Source organism: Pelophylax lessonae (genome assembly GCF_965119305.1).
Source record: "Pelophylax lessonae genome assembly, chromosome: 2".
Classification (NCBI taxonomy): Eukaryota; Metazoa; Chordata; class Amphibia; order Anura; family Ranidae; genus Pelophylax; species Pelophylax lessonae.
In genome coordinates, this window is record NC_138769.1 from 644281513 (window position 1) to 644301464 (window position 19952).

At 38.9% G+C, this 19952-nt stretch overlaps 1 protein-coding gene across 4 annotated transcripts in view; it reads right to left on the reverse strand.

The window, feature by feature from the left end:
- Positions 1 to 19952, reverse strand: part of DCLK1 (doublecortin like kinase 1) — a 518012-nt gene that overhangs the window by 62323 nt on the left and 435737 nt on the right. For all 4 annotated transcript variants that reach the window (XM_082246215.1, XM_082246216.1, XM_082246217.1 and 1 more), the window contains 4 exons: positions 10345 to 10478; positions 5959 to 6036; positions 3379 to 3475; positions 2244 to 2324 (listed from right to left, as the gene is read on the reverse strand). In XM_082246215.1, the coding sequence (XP_082102341.1) occupies positions 2244 to 2324; positions 3379 to 3475; positions 5959 to 6036; positions 10345 to 10478 (390 nt within the window). The remainder of the gene's footprint in view (positions 1 to 2243; positions 2325 to 3378; positions 3476 to 5958; positions 6037 to 10344; positions 10479 to 19952) is intronic.

Genomic DNA, 19952 nt, shown 5'->3' on the forward strand with positions numbered 1-19952 from the left:
CCACAGCCCTATACATCTCTATGGGGGAATTGGATGGGATTCCGCTGGACGGAAGGAAAATAGGGATTCCATCCGTCCAGATTTGACGGATCGGATCGGGTGTCAGCGGACATGTCTCCGCTAACATCCGATGCCCCATAGGGATGCATGGGGGGACCGTTCAGATCCGCCAAAAAAACGGACAGGCGGATCTGAATGGTCCGCCTGTGTGAAAGGGGCCTTAGTGTGTGTTGCTAGCTGATTAATATTTGCTAGGAAGGTCTTTTATCTCCATAGAAGAAAAAGTTGTCTAAACAAACAGTTTGTAAAATAAGATTGGCCACAACTGTTTTTTATTAATTAGAGTGTAAAAATCCATAGACTTGCAGATTCCTGATGGAGGTACACGAATATTCAGGAAGAGAAATGTCCTATGATTTGGTTTGGATTATAACATGTGCCTAAATGTCAGGTAAAATAAAAAAGAGTGCAGATTTATTTTAAAAGTTGCAAATTAAGGCTAGGCATAGATATGGTACGTTGATTTTAATCTTTTTCTACTGAATGCAAATTATTTCAGCAAGCCAATTAGGTCAAAAACAGGCTTTGGCTTTGTTGAAATGAAAAACTTTAAAATATAGCTTGAAATGGTTTTATTATTGTGCATTTTATAACCTAGCATTTTAAATCAGATTTAGAAGGTTTATATCAGTGTAGATAGTCGTTGACAGCAATTAATGTCAACAGTCACATCAGATGAAATAACGATATACCATTAATTAATTATATTAGCACACAAGTGTTATTACTGTTAATGTGCAGGTTAGTGTAAGGGCTGTTTATCCTGGTACGCAATCACAAAATTGGCCAATTGTAATTATTAGTCATCTTAAATTGAACCACAAAGCAAAATAGATAAATACCAATTTTATATACATTATCAAAATTGTATAATCTGATATTGAGAACTAAAAACTTAAAACAATCCCCTCTGAGTGCTTTATGTATATTGCAGGGGTTTTAACAAACTTTGTTGTAGAATAATACCTATTTATGTGCTGCAGTTTGTTTCAATTTGTGTCTTTGGATAAGGATTCTGAATGGGAGTAAATAATTAACCGTTATCAGCTGTACACTTTTTGTGTTGCAGTGCCTGAATCCCTTTAGAAGTTATTAACCTTTAGGCAATATCTCACCAAAAATGACATTTTTGTTTCTGTGGAGGCCTAAAATCTGACTTGTATAATAGTGCAGAGTTCTTCACACAAGCAAGAAATAGCATTTCAAGGGGTGTTCTCTACACCAACTGTGTACAGAACGCCTCCAGGTTGCCATATTACACTGAATTTTTAAGGTAAATTACACCAGCTGCAGCTTTTAAAGGAAAGGTGCTTTTTAATACCATTCAATTGCTATATAGCTTGTGTAGCAATTTTATTATATATATATTTTTATTTGATATCGTTTTTCCATGAAGGTGGAGTTACCCTTGTAGGTTGAAAAATGGGTTAAAAGTGAGGTTTTTTTTTTCACAGTGCTTACGTTTAAGAAGAAAAATTCTTAGAAGCAATTCTTAAGCTATTATAAAGTGTTTGTAAACCCTTACATTTATCCACTGAAGTGACTAGCCTCCGGAGAGACACAGAGATAAAAAAAAATATCCTCCTACATAAGTCATACCTGTTTAACTGCAGCCCTCTCTTCTCTAAAGCCTCATAAAGCACACATTTTACACAGCATTTCTGGGCTTCAGAAGACAGAGGTTGGGGATATGTCACACACTGCACAGTACAGAGAGGACAGGAGAGCTGAGTGGGGGGAATGGACACACCTCCTCTACACAGTCTCATAGGGAAACATGCACAGTTGAGGCTGTCAATCACCTGCTGAGTGCTTGAAGGGGATGGGAGTGGGACCATCTCCTGAGATTGCCTGGTGTCAGCATAGACTCTTAGATGTGACTCATACAGATAACAGGGAAATGAGAAAGGAGACAGAAATCACACTAGGTGCTTTAGATCAAGGCAAGTACAAACTATAGAAAGATATACTTTGTTTGTATTAAAGTGATTGTAAACCACTGAAATGAAAAATAAAGAAGACCTAGACAACTACATCTGGTACAGACATAGCAGAAAGCTTTATTACATAATGTGAAACTTTGAAAAAGGTATTTACTATTTTCTTATTTTATTAAATTATGGCAAAGGTAAGAACAAAGAAAACAAAAAACTTTAGCCATGATATATTATTTGAGCACTTACATTGACCCATGGGTGTTCAAGAACCTGCAGAGCAGAATACCTTTGGTCTACTTCAACCTGCAGCATCATGGTGATAAGTCCCTAAAAAAGAGAGATGGTGGTGGGTATTAAAGCAACACCAAAATACTTTTCCCATCCTTATATTATACCCCATCTGCTATCATGATCTGTCCTGTGTACACAACAATAGAAACATCCTGTTTCGTTACATATGGGGGTGATTTACTAAAACTGGAGAGTGCAGAATCTAGTGCAGCTCTGCATATAAACCAATCAGCTTCCAGGTTTTATTGTTAAAGCTTAATTGAACTGAAGCTGAAGTCAGAAGCTGATTGGCTTTTATGTGCAGCTGTACCGGATTTTGCAATCTCCAGCTTTAGTAAATCAACCTCATAGTCTCTATAAAACATAAAAAAAAACATTTGTCATGTAACCTTTATGGTATCAAAGAAAGTCCCAGTCATTATAAAAAATACAATTTATATGATGACATTTTGTTTGAGCCTATACTATCATAATATTACCATATAATACCATATACTTATCATCCATAAGACTGGACATATTCTGTAGTTTTGCATTGATAGATTGGATACTATATCTACAAATAGTCCCTGATCAGCCGTGATCAGTTCTGTTAGGGATCATCAGTGCCCCCAGCACCTGCTTGTAGGGGTCATTGATTAGGTATTGTACTGCACTCAGCGTAACAGTGTTGGCAGAGTCAAAAGCATGCAGGGCCTTAAAGCCTATTGACTATAGCCTATAGACTATAGCCTATATAAGGCTATTGACATTATAGCTAATACCACTACATTATTATGATCTGAAGCCAGCTGGGTATAGCCTATGGGCTAACTGGTGGTTATAGATGATAAGGCACTGCTGGTTTTAAATACAAAGACCAAAGTTTGGGCTATTATATTCATTATTCTTAATCTGCTACTGGATAAAGCAATGATATCCTTACACACCTTCTACAGAAACAGGATTTCACACTTATTACATACGAAAATAGGCAAAAAAAAGCAGAGAATCGTATCTGTATTCCCCTGTTAGGACTGCACTGCTCTGACTCACTTCAATTGAACCATGAACCACATTCTGATTTTAGTATTACTAGTTTTCCTGTTACCTTTGCAGAGTCAGATACATTATCCCAGTAAGGTGATGGAAAATCCACTTGACCCATTAAGATTTGATCAAAAAGTACTTCCTGGTCATCTCCGCTTCTAAATAACATGGGAAAGGTATAACAAATGCATTTTGTGCCAGATAGTAATAATAATAATAATAAAAAAAATAGTATAAAATAATATAAATCATTAATAAAATTATACTATAAACAAGATAGTAATAGTAAAACAAAAACAAAAAAAAAAAATAACAATAACATGCACAGAATATCATAACCCTTATATCAGTATATCACAAAAAATGTATTATCTTACAATCTTTCCAAGACAGATATGCACTGCAACCCCTCAGAAAGAAACAGATGTGTGTAATTTGAATGCTAACATTTAGAGAATTTTTATTATGTTAACCACTTACCGACCACCACACGACTATTTACTGCGGCGGTCAGCCCCTTACAGGCAAAGCGACGTAGGACTACGTCGCTAGCCTGTGAGGCTCTAGGGAGCGAGCGCGTGCCGCCAGAGGTGCGCTCCCGCTCGGTCACGGACCCCCCCCCCGTGCGTGTGCCCGGCGGATCCAATGTCCACTGGGCACTCGAGATTGTCTGTTACACCGGGAGAAAGGAAGGCGGCTAATGTAAACACAGCCGCCTGTCATTCTTCCCTGTGTAAGAATGGAGATCATAAGGTTCTGCTATGTAGGACCGTTGATCTCTGTTCTTACACCAGTAGCCACATCCAATCACAGTTATAATCACGCCCCTAGGGACACACTTAACCCCTCCGTCTCAAAAAAAGTTAACCCCTTCACTGCCAGTGTAATTTTTACAGTAACAGTGCATATGTATAGCACTGATTACTGCAGTAATGTCACTGGTAACCCCAAAAGTGTCAAAAATGTCAGTCAAGGGTCCGATCTGTCCGTCGTAATGTCGCAGTCCCGCAAAAAAAATCGCAGATCGCCGCCATTACTCGTTACAAAAAAACCCAACAAAAATGACAAAAATCTTTCCCTTAGTTCGTAAACGCAATAACTTTTGCGCAAACCAATCAAAATACGCTTTTTGCGATTTTATTTACCAAACATATGTAGCATAAAACAAATTGGCCTAAAATGTTAAAACATTTTGATTTTTACATTTTTTTGGGGAATTTCATATAAAAAAATGTGAAAAATATTGGTATTTTTGCAAAAATTTACGCTCTTTTTTTGTTTATAGCGCATGATCAAAAAATCGCACAGGTGATCAAATACCACCAAAAGAAAGCTCTGTTTGTGGGAAAAAATTAGTTTAGGTACAGCATCGCACGACCACAAAATTGTCCGTTAAAGTCACATAGTGCCGAATCGCAAAATAGGCCCTGGTCAGGAAGGGGGTAAAATCTTCCGGGGCTTAAGTGGTTAAGAAACGAAGAAACCAAAAAAAAAAAAAGAAACTAAGAAACCAACATCCATGTGATGAATATTGATACAATTGATCAGAACTGCACAATGCTTATTCCTTCTAGCTATTCAAAATGACCAACTGAATGTTTAAAGTCACTCTTGCCAACTGTGTCTAATTTCTTGCATGAAATATCAGTGATTTTTTTGTTTGCTGTTATTTATGTGATTAAATTCTCAAATTTTTTTGTCAGTCAGCAATAAAAATGAAATCCAATTGGAACCCCAAATTATTTTTGAAGAGCAATTCTAAAAATGCAAAGAAACCTGAAATCTTTCCAGAAGTTTTTGGTGTTCATTGGTGAGTAACAGTGTATCTGCAACATCAAACAACTGTATTATAAAAAAATACACATTAAAAGTTTAAAAGTGGTTGTATAGACAGAAAGTTTTTTTTTTTTTTTTTTTTACATTAATGCATTCTCTGCAGTAAAGTAAAAAACCTTCTGTGACCATCTTCCCCCAGCTCCCAAAATACTTACCTGAGCCTGATCTTGAACCAGCGCTGTGCCTGAGAGCAGTGGTGCTGCTCTCTCTCCTCACTGGACATGGAGGCAGCATCGGCTCCTGCTGCTGTCAATCAAATCCAGTGAGCAGAGAGTGGGGGTGGGGCTGTGTGTGTCAATAGATGCATGCAGCCCTACTCAGGATTGAGCACACATGATTTCCGCCATAGTAAGCGCCTGATATGTGGACACTTAAAATGGATGAGGAGTCAGGAGAATCAGCAGGGGATCCCAGAAGAGAAGGATCAGATTGCTCTGTGCAAAACCATTGCACAGAGAAGGTAAGTATGACATGTCTATTATTTAAAAAAAAACAATCTTTACAATCACTTTAAGTATGATTTCTTAAGTGCAATAAACAATAAAACCAATCAGAATAGAATGCTCTGAAAATAGACCAGCACATTCTAAGTTCTGATTGGCTGCTATGGATTACTAAAATCAAGCAATCAGTAACTGAACAAACCACACCATAACAGCTCTTAATCCTAGGTCCATTTGTATTACCTTATAAATAGTTCTGTTTTTCACTGCATTCTAAATTATAGTATTTATTCAAATATAAGTGCTTGGCTTAGGTGCTGTAGGATTATATAAAAATGAATCCAGGCAGATTTTATACCTACCCACGGAAAGGAGGAAAACCACACAGTAAGATGTAAGTTATTACGCCAGCTGCCCATATATCCACCTTTAATCCATACCTAAGGAAACACACGTAAGTAATCAGCCAGAAGTCCAGACAATTGATACAAGCACAGTGTCTGAATACTCCCTATAATAATTAAATATACACCACTGTCATTCAGTCATAATTTGATGCTTTCTAAAATGTGTGATGGAAAAGTTACATGCAGACACTTCAGGTCCCTGGTTTAAAGTACTATTCTCCTTTTAAAGTCTGTCACTGGAAGCCACCACTGGAGTGTACATACTCCTTCCCATAAGGTGGGTGTGAATATTCCACGCCTAAAGCACACGGGCTGAGTGTCGGGCGACATCTGCCAGTTCAATCAAAACTGGCCAACATTCGGTCCGTGTGTATGGCAGCCAGTCCGACAGAAGCCGCTATTTGGCCTGCTCCTGTCGGACATGTATGCTGGAAAACCAGCAGTCGACCGGCTCCCGATCAGCACTCTCAGACAAAGACTGTAGTGTTCCACTCCTATGTCAGAACACAATAGAACAGCAGGGAAGATCCCTGTACAAACATCGGATTGTTAGTACAGTAGCTCTGACCGGAGCTGTCAGGTTTTTTTTTGTTAAACACATCTACAGTACAGCTCATCATACAGGTTACACAATATTATTTTACAGTCTACTTTAGATTTTGCAACATCTATGTTGTGCGAACACCTCTTTGAATGGGTACAATTTGATTGGCTAGACTAGATAGATCCTCATATCCCAAAGATTTGGTAAATATAATGTTGGTTAAACAAAGATTGTACAGTCAGATCGAAATGTGTGGTAATCTAAGGGGCATAAACCACATCTGGTATCAGTATCAGTCTTTAGTTATTAAAGACCGTTATTATGGACAGGGTTGATTACCATAAAATGGTAAAATGATTACCATAAAATATGTCTTGAAAGGTATTTGTCAGGAGTGTGTAGCGCTCCTGCTCCCTCACAGCTGCTAGTCTTATTCCAGCATCCTGGGTTTTTTTTACATCAATCACCTGCAAGGTAATTGATGTAGCCAGTCTCTGGGTGGAGACCAAACCTGTTATAAGTCAGCCAAGCCTGCAGTCTCATGCTTGTGATAGTGTGTGTAACATGTCCTTCAAGCTTCCTGTTTATCTGCCCTGTTCTTGTGCCTGCCAGTTTGGATTCTCCTGTTGATGGCCTCGGATCAGATATTGACTATGCTCAGAACTCAGCCTGCCCTGAACCTGGAAGGTCACTGACCACTCTACCTGTCTGCCAACTCCAAGTACCTGTTCGCTGTGCTCAGTTCAAGTATCTGTTTTCTGTGCTCAGTTTATGCCTGCCCCGGTGAGGTGGCCAGGCACTGTAGCATTGTGTATAGGACCTACAAGTACTGGTAGGCCTGCTTGCCTTATAGGAAAGGGGGCTGCTATAGGTGAAAAACACAGAAGCCAGCTATAGTGCCTGATCACCTGTGTTAGGTGTAAGCGTAACACTATTTTACGTCTATTGTGCATGTGGAAGTTTAAACTCTTTTGTCCTCCCCTCTTTCTTTTTTATTCTTTCTTTTTATTAGATTTGGGTGGGAGACTGTGTCCTTCTTACATTTTGTGGTCATCTTAATTTCTGTAAATTCAAAGGATTAAATTGTAATATAAGATACTTGTTTTTTAGAGACTTGATCGCAGTTAATGTTTTGGACATTTCATCATCAAAGTTCTATGTGTTGTCCTTTTTTTTTTTGTTTGATCCAGTCTGTATCGGCAATAAACATTGTGGAGCTGATATCAGGCGAACGCGTTCATTCCACTTGCTAGTTGACATATTGATCACTGTAAATTGTTGTATACAACCCTTTCTGTAAAACCCATTTATATAATTTTTTTGGCCTATTGTTATATTTGTTTCATTTTTTTTTCACCGACTCCTAGAGCATAGTACTTGAATGGTAAAACGCGTTGGCTCATTTTTCACTACTACAGACTTCCTCATGCCTATTTGTGGATTTGATAATTTTGATTGATTGATATATGTACTGATATGATGGGTTGTTTTTATAACTGTGGTGAACATTGGTCTACTTTTAAGGACTTTTGTATAAATTAAAATTGTGAAGAAATGTATGAATTGAAATTTGTAGCTATTTGAATGGTGCCTTACACGTTACCATCCATTATTTTCTGAACAAATATTCCTTCTAAATAAATTTAAACCTACAAAGACACATGGGGCTGAATAACTAAAACTGGAGATTGCAAAATCTGGTGCAGATCTGCATAGAAACCAACCAGCTTCCAGGTTTTACTGTCAAAGCTTAATTGACCAATCTAAAGTTAGAAACTCTCTGGTTTTAGTAAATCAACCCCATGGTGGGCTATGAACGAATGGCAGTGGCATGTGTATGTAAACTATAATTACAACTAGAGAATTTTTGAACAAATATAGATAAAGGGATTTTAATGGTACCACAACACAGAAATTGGTAAAAACTATTTTTATTTAAATCAAAATTTAAAAAGATATGGGGTATACAGTTACTCCCAAATGAAACATTAAAAAAATGGTTTCATCCAATACACATATGCATATACATACACAAACTGTGTCCGTCACAATGCTCGTTGCTCGATATGTTTAGCTTTCCTGCTTCTTTAGGAGCTGCAAAGCATGTGTAACATATGTATATATCGTAATCGTAATGTTGAGCACTAGTAGGAATCCTAGAGTTTTTAAAGAGAGGCGAGACAGGGATCGTAGGGAGAGCATACCCAGTCAGGGTAGCTTACACTGCTGTCAGATAATCCTCCCAAATATAGGGAACACAATAGGGAAGCCCAGAGATGGCCATCCAGAGTTGGATCATTTGTTACAAAGATAATAGATGAAAGCAAAGACAGTTGAAAAAGCACTCCCAGATGATCAGAGATGTCCCATCAAGGCACCAAGCATGGAGACATAACAGCATCCTCCAGTTCCAGGCACCAGTGTGATGGATGAAACTGTTTTTAAATGCTTCATTGGGGAGCAACTGTATACCCTAAATCTTTTAAAATTTTGATTACAAATAAAAACTGCTTTTACCGTTTTCTGTGTTGTGGCATTCCTTTACTCATATTTGTTCAAACATTCTATCTCTCTGGGATGAAGGTGTATTGAGCAATGGATGTATGTGACATATTCAGAGTATAATTACAACCATAGGCAATTATCAAAGCTTAAACTGACACAACAGTAAAGAATATGCAATATCATTCACAGTACCATTGCAATTTGAGTAAACAGTGTCTCCTTGTAAGAACGTTAAAGATACAACAATAGTCACCAGAGCAGAGGACAAGTGGCCATCAGTGGAAAATGAAGAAAGGATAATTGGGCAACCGCTACAAGTTCTTATTGTAAAGTTAGTTAAAGTAAAGCTCTCATAAAATAAATAAGGGAGCTGTTATTGTTGATCTCCTTCTAAAAGAGTTATAGTCACCTGCTAAAATTAAGAAAATTAAATTACAAAATAGTTTTTGCTGCAATACTCTTCTTCAACCCAGAGCTGTCCCCCACAGTACTTCTTTGCCACTAGATGTCCTCAATCCTCTGGGTTAAATCATGGCCAACATCAATCAACCCTCATCCCTCAAGCCAAGGTTGTTGAGTATCCACCTCCTGAGAGGATGGGCTTGCAGTACTGCTGACCAGACATCATTATATGGGCACTGCTCAGTCTGATTTATTTTGAGGAGGTGGCTAAACTGGCTACTGGCAGTATAGCACAGCCTTTCTCAAGCTTTTTCCCCAGAGAAACGAAAATAGTTTTAAGGTCTTCAGGAACCCCTAGTTTAACAAATTCATTGGTAGTGGGAAGAATCCCATTCCTTCATTGATGGTCAGAATGCCACCCTTATAGACAGCTAAAACAATCATTGGAGTTATGTTGCTGGCTCTGTCAAGTGCTATTGTCCCTGAAACTATGAAGACACCATAAGATGGGAGATCAATCAACCACAGCTGGAAGAGCCTAAAACAACCTCTGAAGAAACCCTAGGGTTCCATTACAGTACAGCCCCTGCATTGACTTAGGTTCATACACTTTATCTACTAGTCGTACATGATTATATATGAATTACAGATGGTTGTTGTGACAAATTTCACACATGCAATTGCATTATGAATGCGTTATAGTGAATAGTGTACTATTTTTTGTAAATATTGTTTCTAGCTATAACCTTTCACAGTATAATTGTAACTTTCATAAAGCTGCATGGTGCAGAATATACTTATGAACTCAGTGACAGAGAAGGAACAATAATATTGCAGAAAAGGCATTTTGTTAAGTGGCTTGGTTTTTTAATCAGTTACTAATACTTTACCCAGTTTCTGCAATTATTTCAGGAGCTACATATGTTGGGGTTCCACACACAGTGTATAGAGGTCCATCCACCACAGTGGCCAGTCCAAAGTCTCCAAGCTTTAGTGACTTGCTTCCATCTTGGTGTTCATATACCTAGACAAGAGAAAGAAATACTTAACAACCAAATGATATATATATACATATGAAATTCTTAGTAAATGCCATGCAGCCTGGACATGGCTTGAACAATAATCTTTTTAACTTCATCATTTGCTTCTGTTTCTTTTTGCGACCATTTCTTATGTTAATGCACTTTCCTTTTCCAGACAAGATATATAATGAATATTGCCTTCTCTGCATTAAATATAGTACATGCACCATGTACTATAAAAGTTTATCTTCAGTCAAATGGATCCTAGTGTACTGAGGACAATCATTGCTTACACATTTTTGTCCAGCACTGACATGATTTATTGGCATTTTTATCAGAGTACTTTGATTCATTTGAAACAGCCCTGTCCCCCAAAGCTCACAATTTAAAGTTCCAACCACACACAGGCCAAAATGGAAGAAGCAAACATATCTATCAGCATGTATGAAAAATATGGGTGGAAGTTGGAGCAACTGGAGGAAACCAATACAGACATGGAAATAGCATGCAGATCGTGCCTCACAATAGATTAAAATTAAGGAGCCAGAGCTTCAATGTAAAAATGCTAACCACTCAGATATGAGCATAAGTTGCCCCCACACATCATTTGAGCACTATTTGAGACTTCACTCATAATAAGGGGTTACCAAAATCCCCTGTAAGCACAGCAATATTATCAAGAGATCTTCAGATGGCAGGAATCCTCTTAAACCAATAGGAGATAAGATTTAGTAGATAGATTTATCATAGCCTAAATATGTGTACAGATAGACTAATAGAGTCGATTGGGGACTCTTTAGGGCCTGCAATAGAGAGAAGGTTAAAACTGACATACAAAACTCTGGTGGGCTAAATCACTCATTGGCTACCGCATAGCAACTCTAGTCTTGAGTAGTAATAAACTTTGGTTCAGTTTACACTTCAATAATGGACAAGTGAGGCAGGTATCATTCCTAGGCCAATCAGCTGCGGCCGGGATACACCCCACCCCGTAGTTTCATGTACAAAAAAGGGAGGGGATGCTCATGACATCATTGTCCTACACTGGCCACAAGCTCATCCCTAGTTTTGAGTAGTGATGAGATTACGTTCGGCCAAATCCTGTGGTTATTTTAGGTCATTGTTGTCGTGAGAATCCCCAAGCCTTTGTGTACATGCAGTTGTCTGTACAGGGAAGTCCTTGCAGTTCATTGGTCTGCTATTGACAGCTGACTTTTGTCTTTGACTGAAAATGGGTTGGACCAAAGTCAAACCCAATCTCAACATTAGTCTTAAGTAAGTAATAATGAGCTTGAGTTCGGCTGAACTTGAAAGGCAGCTGTCATTCCTGGGCCAATGAGCTGCAGACAGAGGATTCTTTACCCCAGTCAATGTCATTGATCAAATCTGGCCATATTAGGTCAAGCATACCCACCCCTTTCTGTACATGCAGCTGTGGGTTGAAAATTCCTTACTTGCAGCTCATTGGCCAAACCCTGATAGCTGACTTCTGGGTTCAGCCAAACTTGGGTTTGGACTGGATCCAGAGCAGAATCCAAGATCACCAATAGTTTTGTGATAACTCCACCTGACTTCCTGGTTCTGCTGAAGCTACCACAAAGTTTTACTAGGTGGTGATCCCCCTGTTTTTTTTTTTTTTTTTTTTTAGTCCTAAAGTAATACAAGAGGCTAGTGGGTGCCTTAAATTGCCATCGTAAAAAAAAAAAAAAATAAAAAATAAATTTGGGACTGAAAATATAAATTTCAAACATGTACATCCTACCTAATGGAAACAAAGAGGACACATGGACTATTCAGCCTCTGGGGATCTTATACAGATAATTTACAGTTCTTCGAGGGCATACAGCTATGGTACATTTATTTATTCAAACAATGTGCAGAGAGACAGAATGTTCCACTCTCTCACTTTTTATAAGAAAACATTCTAGAACCATCAGAGATAATCTACTGATAATTACTGAACCATAAATCAAAGCATTTTTTGTTTTAAAGGCAGCAAAGGCATGATATACATTCCAGCTCATCCAGATAAAAGCTCGAGGAATCGCCAAACCAGAGAATTCACGCTTGGTTTGACTTCCTGCTGGACAGACCTGCAACACTTCTCAGTAGTCATTTCCAATTAATTGGGATACTTTTTGCATTATATCACGAGAACATAATAATTTAATCAGGAGAACAATTCCGCAGCCTTATTCCAGCTCTGGTGCTGTAAGAGTTTCAAGTATAATAGCTGCCTCATTATCCCTGCTATTTATGACAATTTAGCCCAGAGAAACATATGTTAAACACATTGCAAGCTAGCGAAAAGAAAAACAACACAGTTCTGCCTAGTCCTGCCAGCTACCTGACAATCAGCAAAATATGTCATCATTTGCTTTGGAAGGAACAGCAGAAAATGCCAGGTTACCATTTTTGCCTCCTCCTGGCAGGGAAACGCTGACGATGGAAACAATTATAAAGCGCTAACCTCCATGTGCCCCCAGGAAAAAATCTTTACTCTAGGTTTATGAAATGGTGAGGATGAAATAAAAAAACAATCTTCATTCTTTACTTCATGCTCATAGTATTAAATGGAATGAATTGTGCAATTTCAGTAAGCAAATATTCCTATTGCTGCAGTATTTACAGGAAGGTTATTTTCACAATCACAGATAGCAATACAACACATTGCATTGTCGTTAGGAGGACAACCAGCTCAACACATATGAGAGTACCAAGTTATTTAAGACAATCCATAGTCTGAATGACAGCTAAGCAGTGTCATCCAGCATGGCTGCATGTATAGTAGTGTGTGATTTGTATATGTAGAAGACATCTCTGGAACAGTGTGGGAAGAGACACCATCCATGCTTTAGTTTTTTTTACATTTTAAAAACAGCAAAGAAGGCAGGTTTAGAGGCAAGAACAGAAATAGAGTAGTATAGGAGAGAGTCCAGACTGGGGAAAAAGGGAAGGGGGAATGAAAATAACCGGAAAGGAAAGAAGAACACAGAAGGAAGCAAGTTTACTGGGTCAGAAGGGAGGGAGAGAATGGTGGAGGCCCTTATGAGTGGTCAAGAGTGAAGAAAAAACAACCGTACATGACTGTATTCATAGAAGCATGTGAATTCAACCTAGTAAACATATGCTTCTCGAAATGTTTCCTTCTGGTGTTTAATCACTTGCCGACTGCCGCACGACTATTTACGTCGGCAGTCAGCCCCTCACAGGCAGAGTAACGTAGGGCTACGTCGCTAGCCTGTAAGGGTTTTGGGAGGGAGCACGCGCGGCCGGAGGCGCGCTCCCACTCCCGCGCGGTCACGGACCCCCCAACGTCCGCCGGGCCCTTGCGATCGTCCGTGACAGCGGGAGAAAGGCAGACTGCTAGTGTAAACAAAGCTGCCTGTCAGTTCTCCCTGTGTAAGAATGATGATCAAACGGTTCTACTATGTAGGACCGTTGATCACTGTTCTTACACATCAAGCCACAGCCAATCACAGTTAGAAGCACGCCCCTAGGACACACTTAACCCCTCCCTCTCCAATACAGTTTACTCCTTCACCGCCAGTGTCATTTTTACAGTAACAGTGCATATATATAGCATTGATTACTGTAGTAATGTCACTGGTAACCCCAAAAGTGTCAAAAATGTCAGTCAAGGGTCCGATCTGTCCGCCCCAATGTCGGAGTCCCGCAAAAAAAAAAAAAAATCGCAGATCGCCGCCATTACGCGCTAAAAAAAAAAACAACAAAAATGACAAAAATCTTTCCCTTTGTTAGTAAACGCAATAACTTTTGCGCAAACCAATCAAAATACGCTTTTTGCGATTTTTTTTACCAAACATATGGTAAAAAAAAATTGGCCTAAAATGTTAAAAAATTTAGATTTTTACATTTTTTTGGGGGGAATTTCATATAAAAAAATGTGAAAAATATTGTTATTTTTGCAAAATTTACGCTCTTTTTTTGTTTATAGCGCATGATCAAAAAATCGCACAGGTGATCAAATACCACCAAAAGAAAGCTCTGTTTGTGGGAAAAAAAGGACGCCAAATTTGTTTAGGTACAGCGTCGCACGACCACGCAATTGTCCGTTAAAATCACGCAGTGCCGAATCGCAAAATAGGCCCTGGTCAGGAAGGGGGCAAAATCTTCCGGGGCTTAAGTGGTTAAGGGAGACAGTCAGGTCTTCCATATGTCTGATCTCATTCATAAGCTGAAAGATGCTTCCAAGCAATGAGTATGCATACTCTTGCTGCATTTAAAGGTGTATCAGAAGGGACTTTTTGTACCTGTGTCTGGAAAGAGTATATAGATAGAGAAAGTTGGCCGCCAACTATTTTCCATGCTCCACATCAGCCAGTTTTTGGGTGAAGCAAAGTGTTTTTTTTCTTTTATGTGACCTAAAATAGTTATATGCTTGCTCTTGTTTTTGTTGTTGCAATAAAGTCTAGTTTCAATTTTTTTTTAAAATCAATTTTAGGGGATAAAAACATCAGCTCTAAAACAAATACTCACCTTTCTCTCACAGACTCAGTGCTCTGAGATCTAGTTTGGTCCTCTTCTGGTCTTCTGGGATGAATGATGCCCAGTGTCTTTCATTCCACTTCCTGTGAGCCCAAGGTGTCAATGACACCCCCCCCCCCCCTCTGAGGGAGCATTAAAAAAAAAAAAAAAAAAACATGATAGAGTTTTAATTCACACCCTTCCCTCCTCTATCTAAGCCTCATACTAGAATGATGGTCATTTACTTTAGGGGGGTTATGTCACGATTATGATTCACTCATTGGTGAGGACATGCTATCAGAAAGATTACTAAAAACTGGAAATACTTGTTTACATCCATGGGTCAGTAAATTGCTGTCTGGATGAGTGAGACATTGTTCCCACGTTGAGGAAAACACTGCAGAATGTGAATCACAAGCAAAAGAGTGACTTTTCACTTATCTGGCCACCAAGAAATGAACACGTGGAAAAAAGTGAGGGTTTCTATACCCTGTTTAGACCTTTATAGCAATCCTGTCATTCCTGTCCTGCCAGTGACAGGATCTTGAGTCTGACATGGACCTTGCGATAAATATCTAAGTTTTGTGAATTAGGTGTAAATATTAGGTGCAAAAACTATGCATACTTTACAACAATGCCACCCAATATATGTAAATGTATACACTGCATATGTGTAATTTGGAGGTAACTTGGGGTAAGGGATCAGACTTGGCTAGCAGTCATTAGCAATTTTCTCTGAAGCATGATGTCATGTTATTTTTGCTGAAAAAGTCAATGAATTTCATAATGACACATGTATAATTAAAATATGATTAGGTATTTTATATATACTTATAATAATATGTTTGTTGAACTTTCCTCTTTCATTAAAGCAGGCCTTAACCCATGAAATGACCCCACCCTTAGACCGTTGCACATACTTTTTTAATCTTAGGAAATGTAAAAACGTTTTTATGTCTTTAACAGTATCACTTTCTGATTCTTTGCCTGGGTGAGGATAATGTAGGTTGGCCACCTGCTGCCTGCTGGAATGCCATGTCACAGATTGATTCAGTGTACGATAGGGCATATGATATAGGGCATGGCAGTGGCTCGTATGTCTACGCATGAGTAAGATTTTCGGGCAGGCATGCTGTAGGTTTCTGTAAAGGTATTTGGGACCTGGAAAAGATCCATGGTGTATTTGTCCATGTGAGAGATCTCTCTGAACAGGAGTTTCAAGGTGGCAACACTGAAGCAGGGCAGTGCAATGAAAATTTCAGATGTAAGGAAGACAATGCTGGTCTCAATAGATTAATAAGCTTTGATTTATTTTTACTATCATACAAGGACAAGTATTAGAGTTGAGATTTAGGGAAACCTAGGTAATGTGAAGTTCCTCTTCATGTATGAACATATTCGCCCCCCTGGGGGTATAACTACTTTTGCATACTGAGGGCTCAGGTTTATAGCTCCCATAACTATAAATCGATGTGGCCGTATTGTTTAGGAATCCTATATACTATGTAATTACATGTAATAAAATATTGGTTCCTTATTGTTTCTTATAAATATGAATATGGTGACTCAATAAAGTCTCAGATATTATGAACATACTATTGCAAAGACTTAAGACCCAAACAGATGAGAGATCATTCTAGAAAAACTCAATGTCATTTCCAGGAGTCAACATTGACTTGATGATTAAAAAATAATGGTTCAGGGACAGGACAGAGGAACACAAAGCACGCTGGATTCATTGGGATCTGTTTCATTTAACAGACGACTACCTGACCTACTCTTAACCAATTTTCCGTACACGTAGGAAGGATAGGGTGAACCTCCACTTTAGATCTCTCACATATTTCTCTCTCTTCCCCCCCTCTTTTTTTTTCCTCTCCTCCCTCTTACCTCGTTTTCTCCTCTCCCTCCCCCCCCTCCCTTACCCTCTCTTTCCCACCTCAGGGCATTATATATGCCCTTTCCCTCATATTAAGCTATAAAATTCCACTAGGTGTGCTTCAAACAAAGACTGGGATTCCCTGAAGAAGCCACGTGAGCGGAAGTGGCGTAACGCGTAGGGACGCTATACCGGAAGTGACGAATACACGCGGATGTGAAGACAGCGATTCCTTCCCTGTGATTCAAACCAAAGGCGCTGTTTTTATAGCACAAAATGTGAGTTGCTTTTATTTATTTGGAATAAAAATTGATTTTACAAGACAGTATTGCACTATTGTGAGCCTTTTTTAAATCCGAGATACGTCGGCCCCTTGGAGGCTTATAAGGCTGATCCATCCTAGACTGTTTCTGGATACCAGAGATACCAGAGTAAGAGTGGAGAAGCGGAGTAGGAGTGGAGATAAGTCCCTGCTTGTTTAACAAGGTGCATGTTCTTAGCTATGGAGGTGAGCGCTTAGTACCACTATAGGGGTACACGAGTGAGAAGAAGCACCCCACATTTCACGTATATGGTGTTAGGTGGAGGGACAACACCTATTTGATAGTCTATTCACCCGGATACAGGAATTGATGAAGTGGATTCTTCACTTGTGAACTTCTTTTGTTGTCCGGGGCACTTTGTACCTGTCACTATATTGGTCTTTATAGTTATTTATTAAGAGAAGAATTTTATTATATATATTTATATATATATATATATATATATATATATATATATTCTTATATACTTATTGTATTTTGGAATTCACTATTGAACTTTATATCTGATGATGTTTATGGTATTATAAGCACCACTGATTATTATCGTTTACACCATTGCACTATTATTTAATATCATACTTTATTTATTGTATATAATCACTTTTTTTACATTTTAATTGCGTAGTCACCTTTATACTTATCTTAATACTTCCTAGAAGCGCAGTATCCCCCATCCCTTACTATTAGCTTTTACACTGCATGGTTTCAGTACTGATACATGCAGCATCTGGGAAGGTTTTAACTCCACCACATACTTTCCCAGACAGCGCGGGACTCACCTCTTTACTTTATGACCAGACTTAATGTCGCTACTTTAAGGCTACTTTGTATTATTACTGTCATTTTCACAATACATACCCTTAAATGAAGAATTTAAAAAAAATGTTCCTACTATAGTGCCCTTGTGGGTGTAGAAAAACATTAACAGTGATACAATCTAATTATATCAAATAAGGCTGCCACCCCCTAAAATGTTGTAGTCCTAGAGGCAGGCATGTAATGAATCAAATCATGGTCTGCCCATAGCAAACAATCACATTAAAACAGTTTACTGTCCCAATTGTTAAAAAAAATGAACGCCAGATTGGTAAACTGAAACTCCAATTCTACTTTCTGGGGCTTTTTATAGCAGTAACAGCAAAGTTCCACCTAAAACAGGGAAATGTATAACTGTTTCTGAACAGGGTGAGAAATGTTTGGAATTATTTGTGTTCACTGCTCCTATTCTTGTTCTGACGGTTTGGAGAGCAAATTGGTTCACTAGTCACTGAGGCAATCCTTGGCATGCATGCAATTCTTTAATGAACACATACAACTGGATCTCATCATCTGCACTAGACTTGCTTTTAGTTAGAGCCACGCTTGTCTTTGTGACTGCCAGCGAAGGATGTCTGAGCGGATGACACTTAAGAAATGGTTTTTACATTTTTTTTTTTTTTAAAACCACATCTAGTTAAACACATCTGGCTGAAAAATACATGTAGCGCTGGCTATAAAATTCTCTTTGAAAATCTTTAATGAAAACAGTGATAGGTTAGTGAGCATGTTGTGTGCTGTCACAGCAGGATGACATGCTGTGCATTGTTATAGAATTACAACAAAATCCTAGATCCACAATCAATGCAAAGCTTTCTAGACTGCGCTTATATCAAGAAAATGTGGTTTAGGAATTAAAAAAAACTTTTATCAAGAGTGTAAATGCAATGTAAACTAAAAGCATCCCCTTGCATCAGATCCTTCCACATAGCAAAGATGGTTCCCTATATTCTGCACCCACCTTGTGGATATAATGGAGTTTGCAGAGTAATAATGTATCTTAATGGAGTTACTATACCAGTTTTCATATGTGCTTTGAGAAGTAGTTAGGAAAAGTAGGGATCTCTCCAAATAGCATAATTAGGAAGCCTGAAGTAGGAATATCAATATTTTTAGTGCTAAATACAATATGAATGCTCTAGAAATTTCACCAATCTATCTGTTTAACTTTTTAAATTCTTGTTTTTTTTCTTCTTCCTAAATTAATTGTTCAGCTTGTGGCTTAAATAAACAAAATTCCAAAGGGGTAAATCTTAGGCCTCTTTCACACGGTCCGCCTCCGTAGGCGGATCCGTGTTGCTCAGCCGGCGGATGACAGCTCCGTCTCTGCTTGCAGAGCGGAGAGGGAGGTGTCTCAGCCCCCACTGCCCTCTATGGGGGATCGGATGAGAGCGGACCGCCTGTCCGCTCTCATCCGATCCGATTACTGAACGGATGGAAAAATAGGGACAGGATCGGATGCGGATGGCAGCGGGTGTCAGCGGAGCTGCATGGAGGATCCGATCAGATCCGCCTAAAAAACTGACAGGCGGATCTGATCGGATCGCCCATGTGAGAGAGCCCTTAGGGTTCTGGAAAAGCTGGATATTCCCCCAGCTGTTTTTGTTGACCCCTTTTGGAGATTTTTTTTTATTCAGGTGGGGGTGTCAAACTGGCAGCCCTACAGCTGTTGTGGAACTATCCCATCATGCCTCTGCCTGTGGGAGTCATGCTTGTGACTGTCAGCCCTGCAATGCCTTATGGGACTTGTAGTTCCGCAACAGCTGGAGGGCCGCCAGTAAGACCTAGATGATGAAGTATGAATGTTTATTTTTTTTTTAGAATCCCACACTTCACTAATATTGTTTAGAGCCGGTTCACATCATTGCGGCTGCGGAGATCGCATGTAATTCGGAGCGCACTGCTCCTTAATTACATGCGATCTCATGTGCGGATGCGAATTCAGCCATACACTTTGTATGGCTGAATTC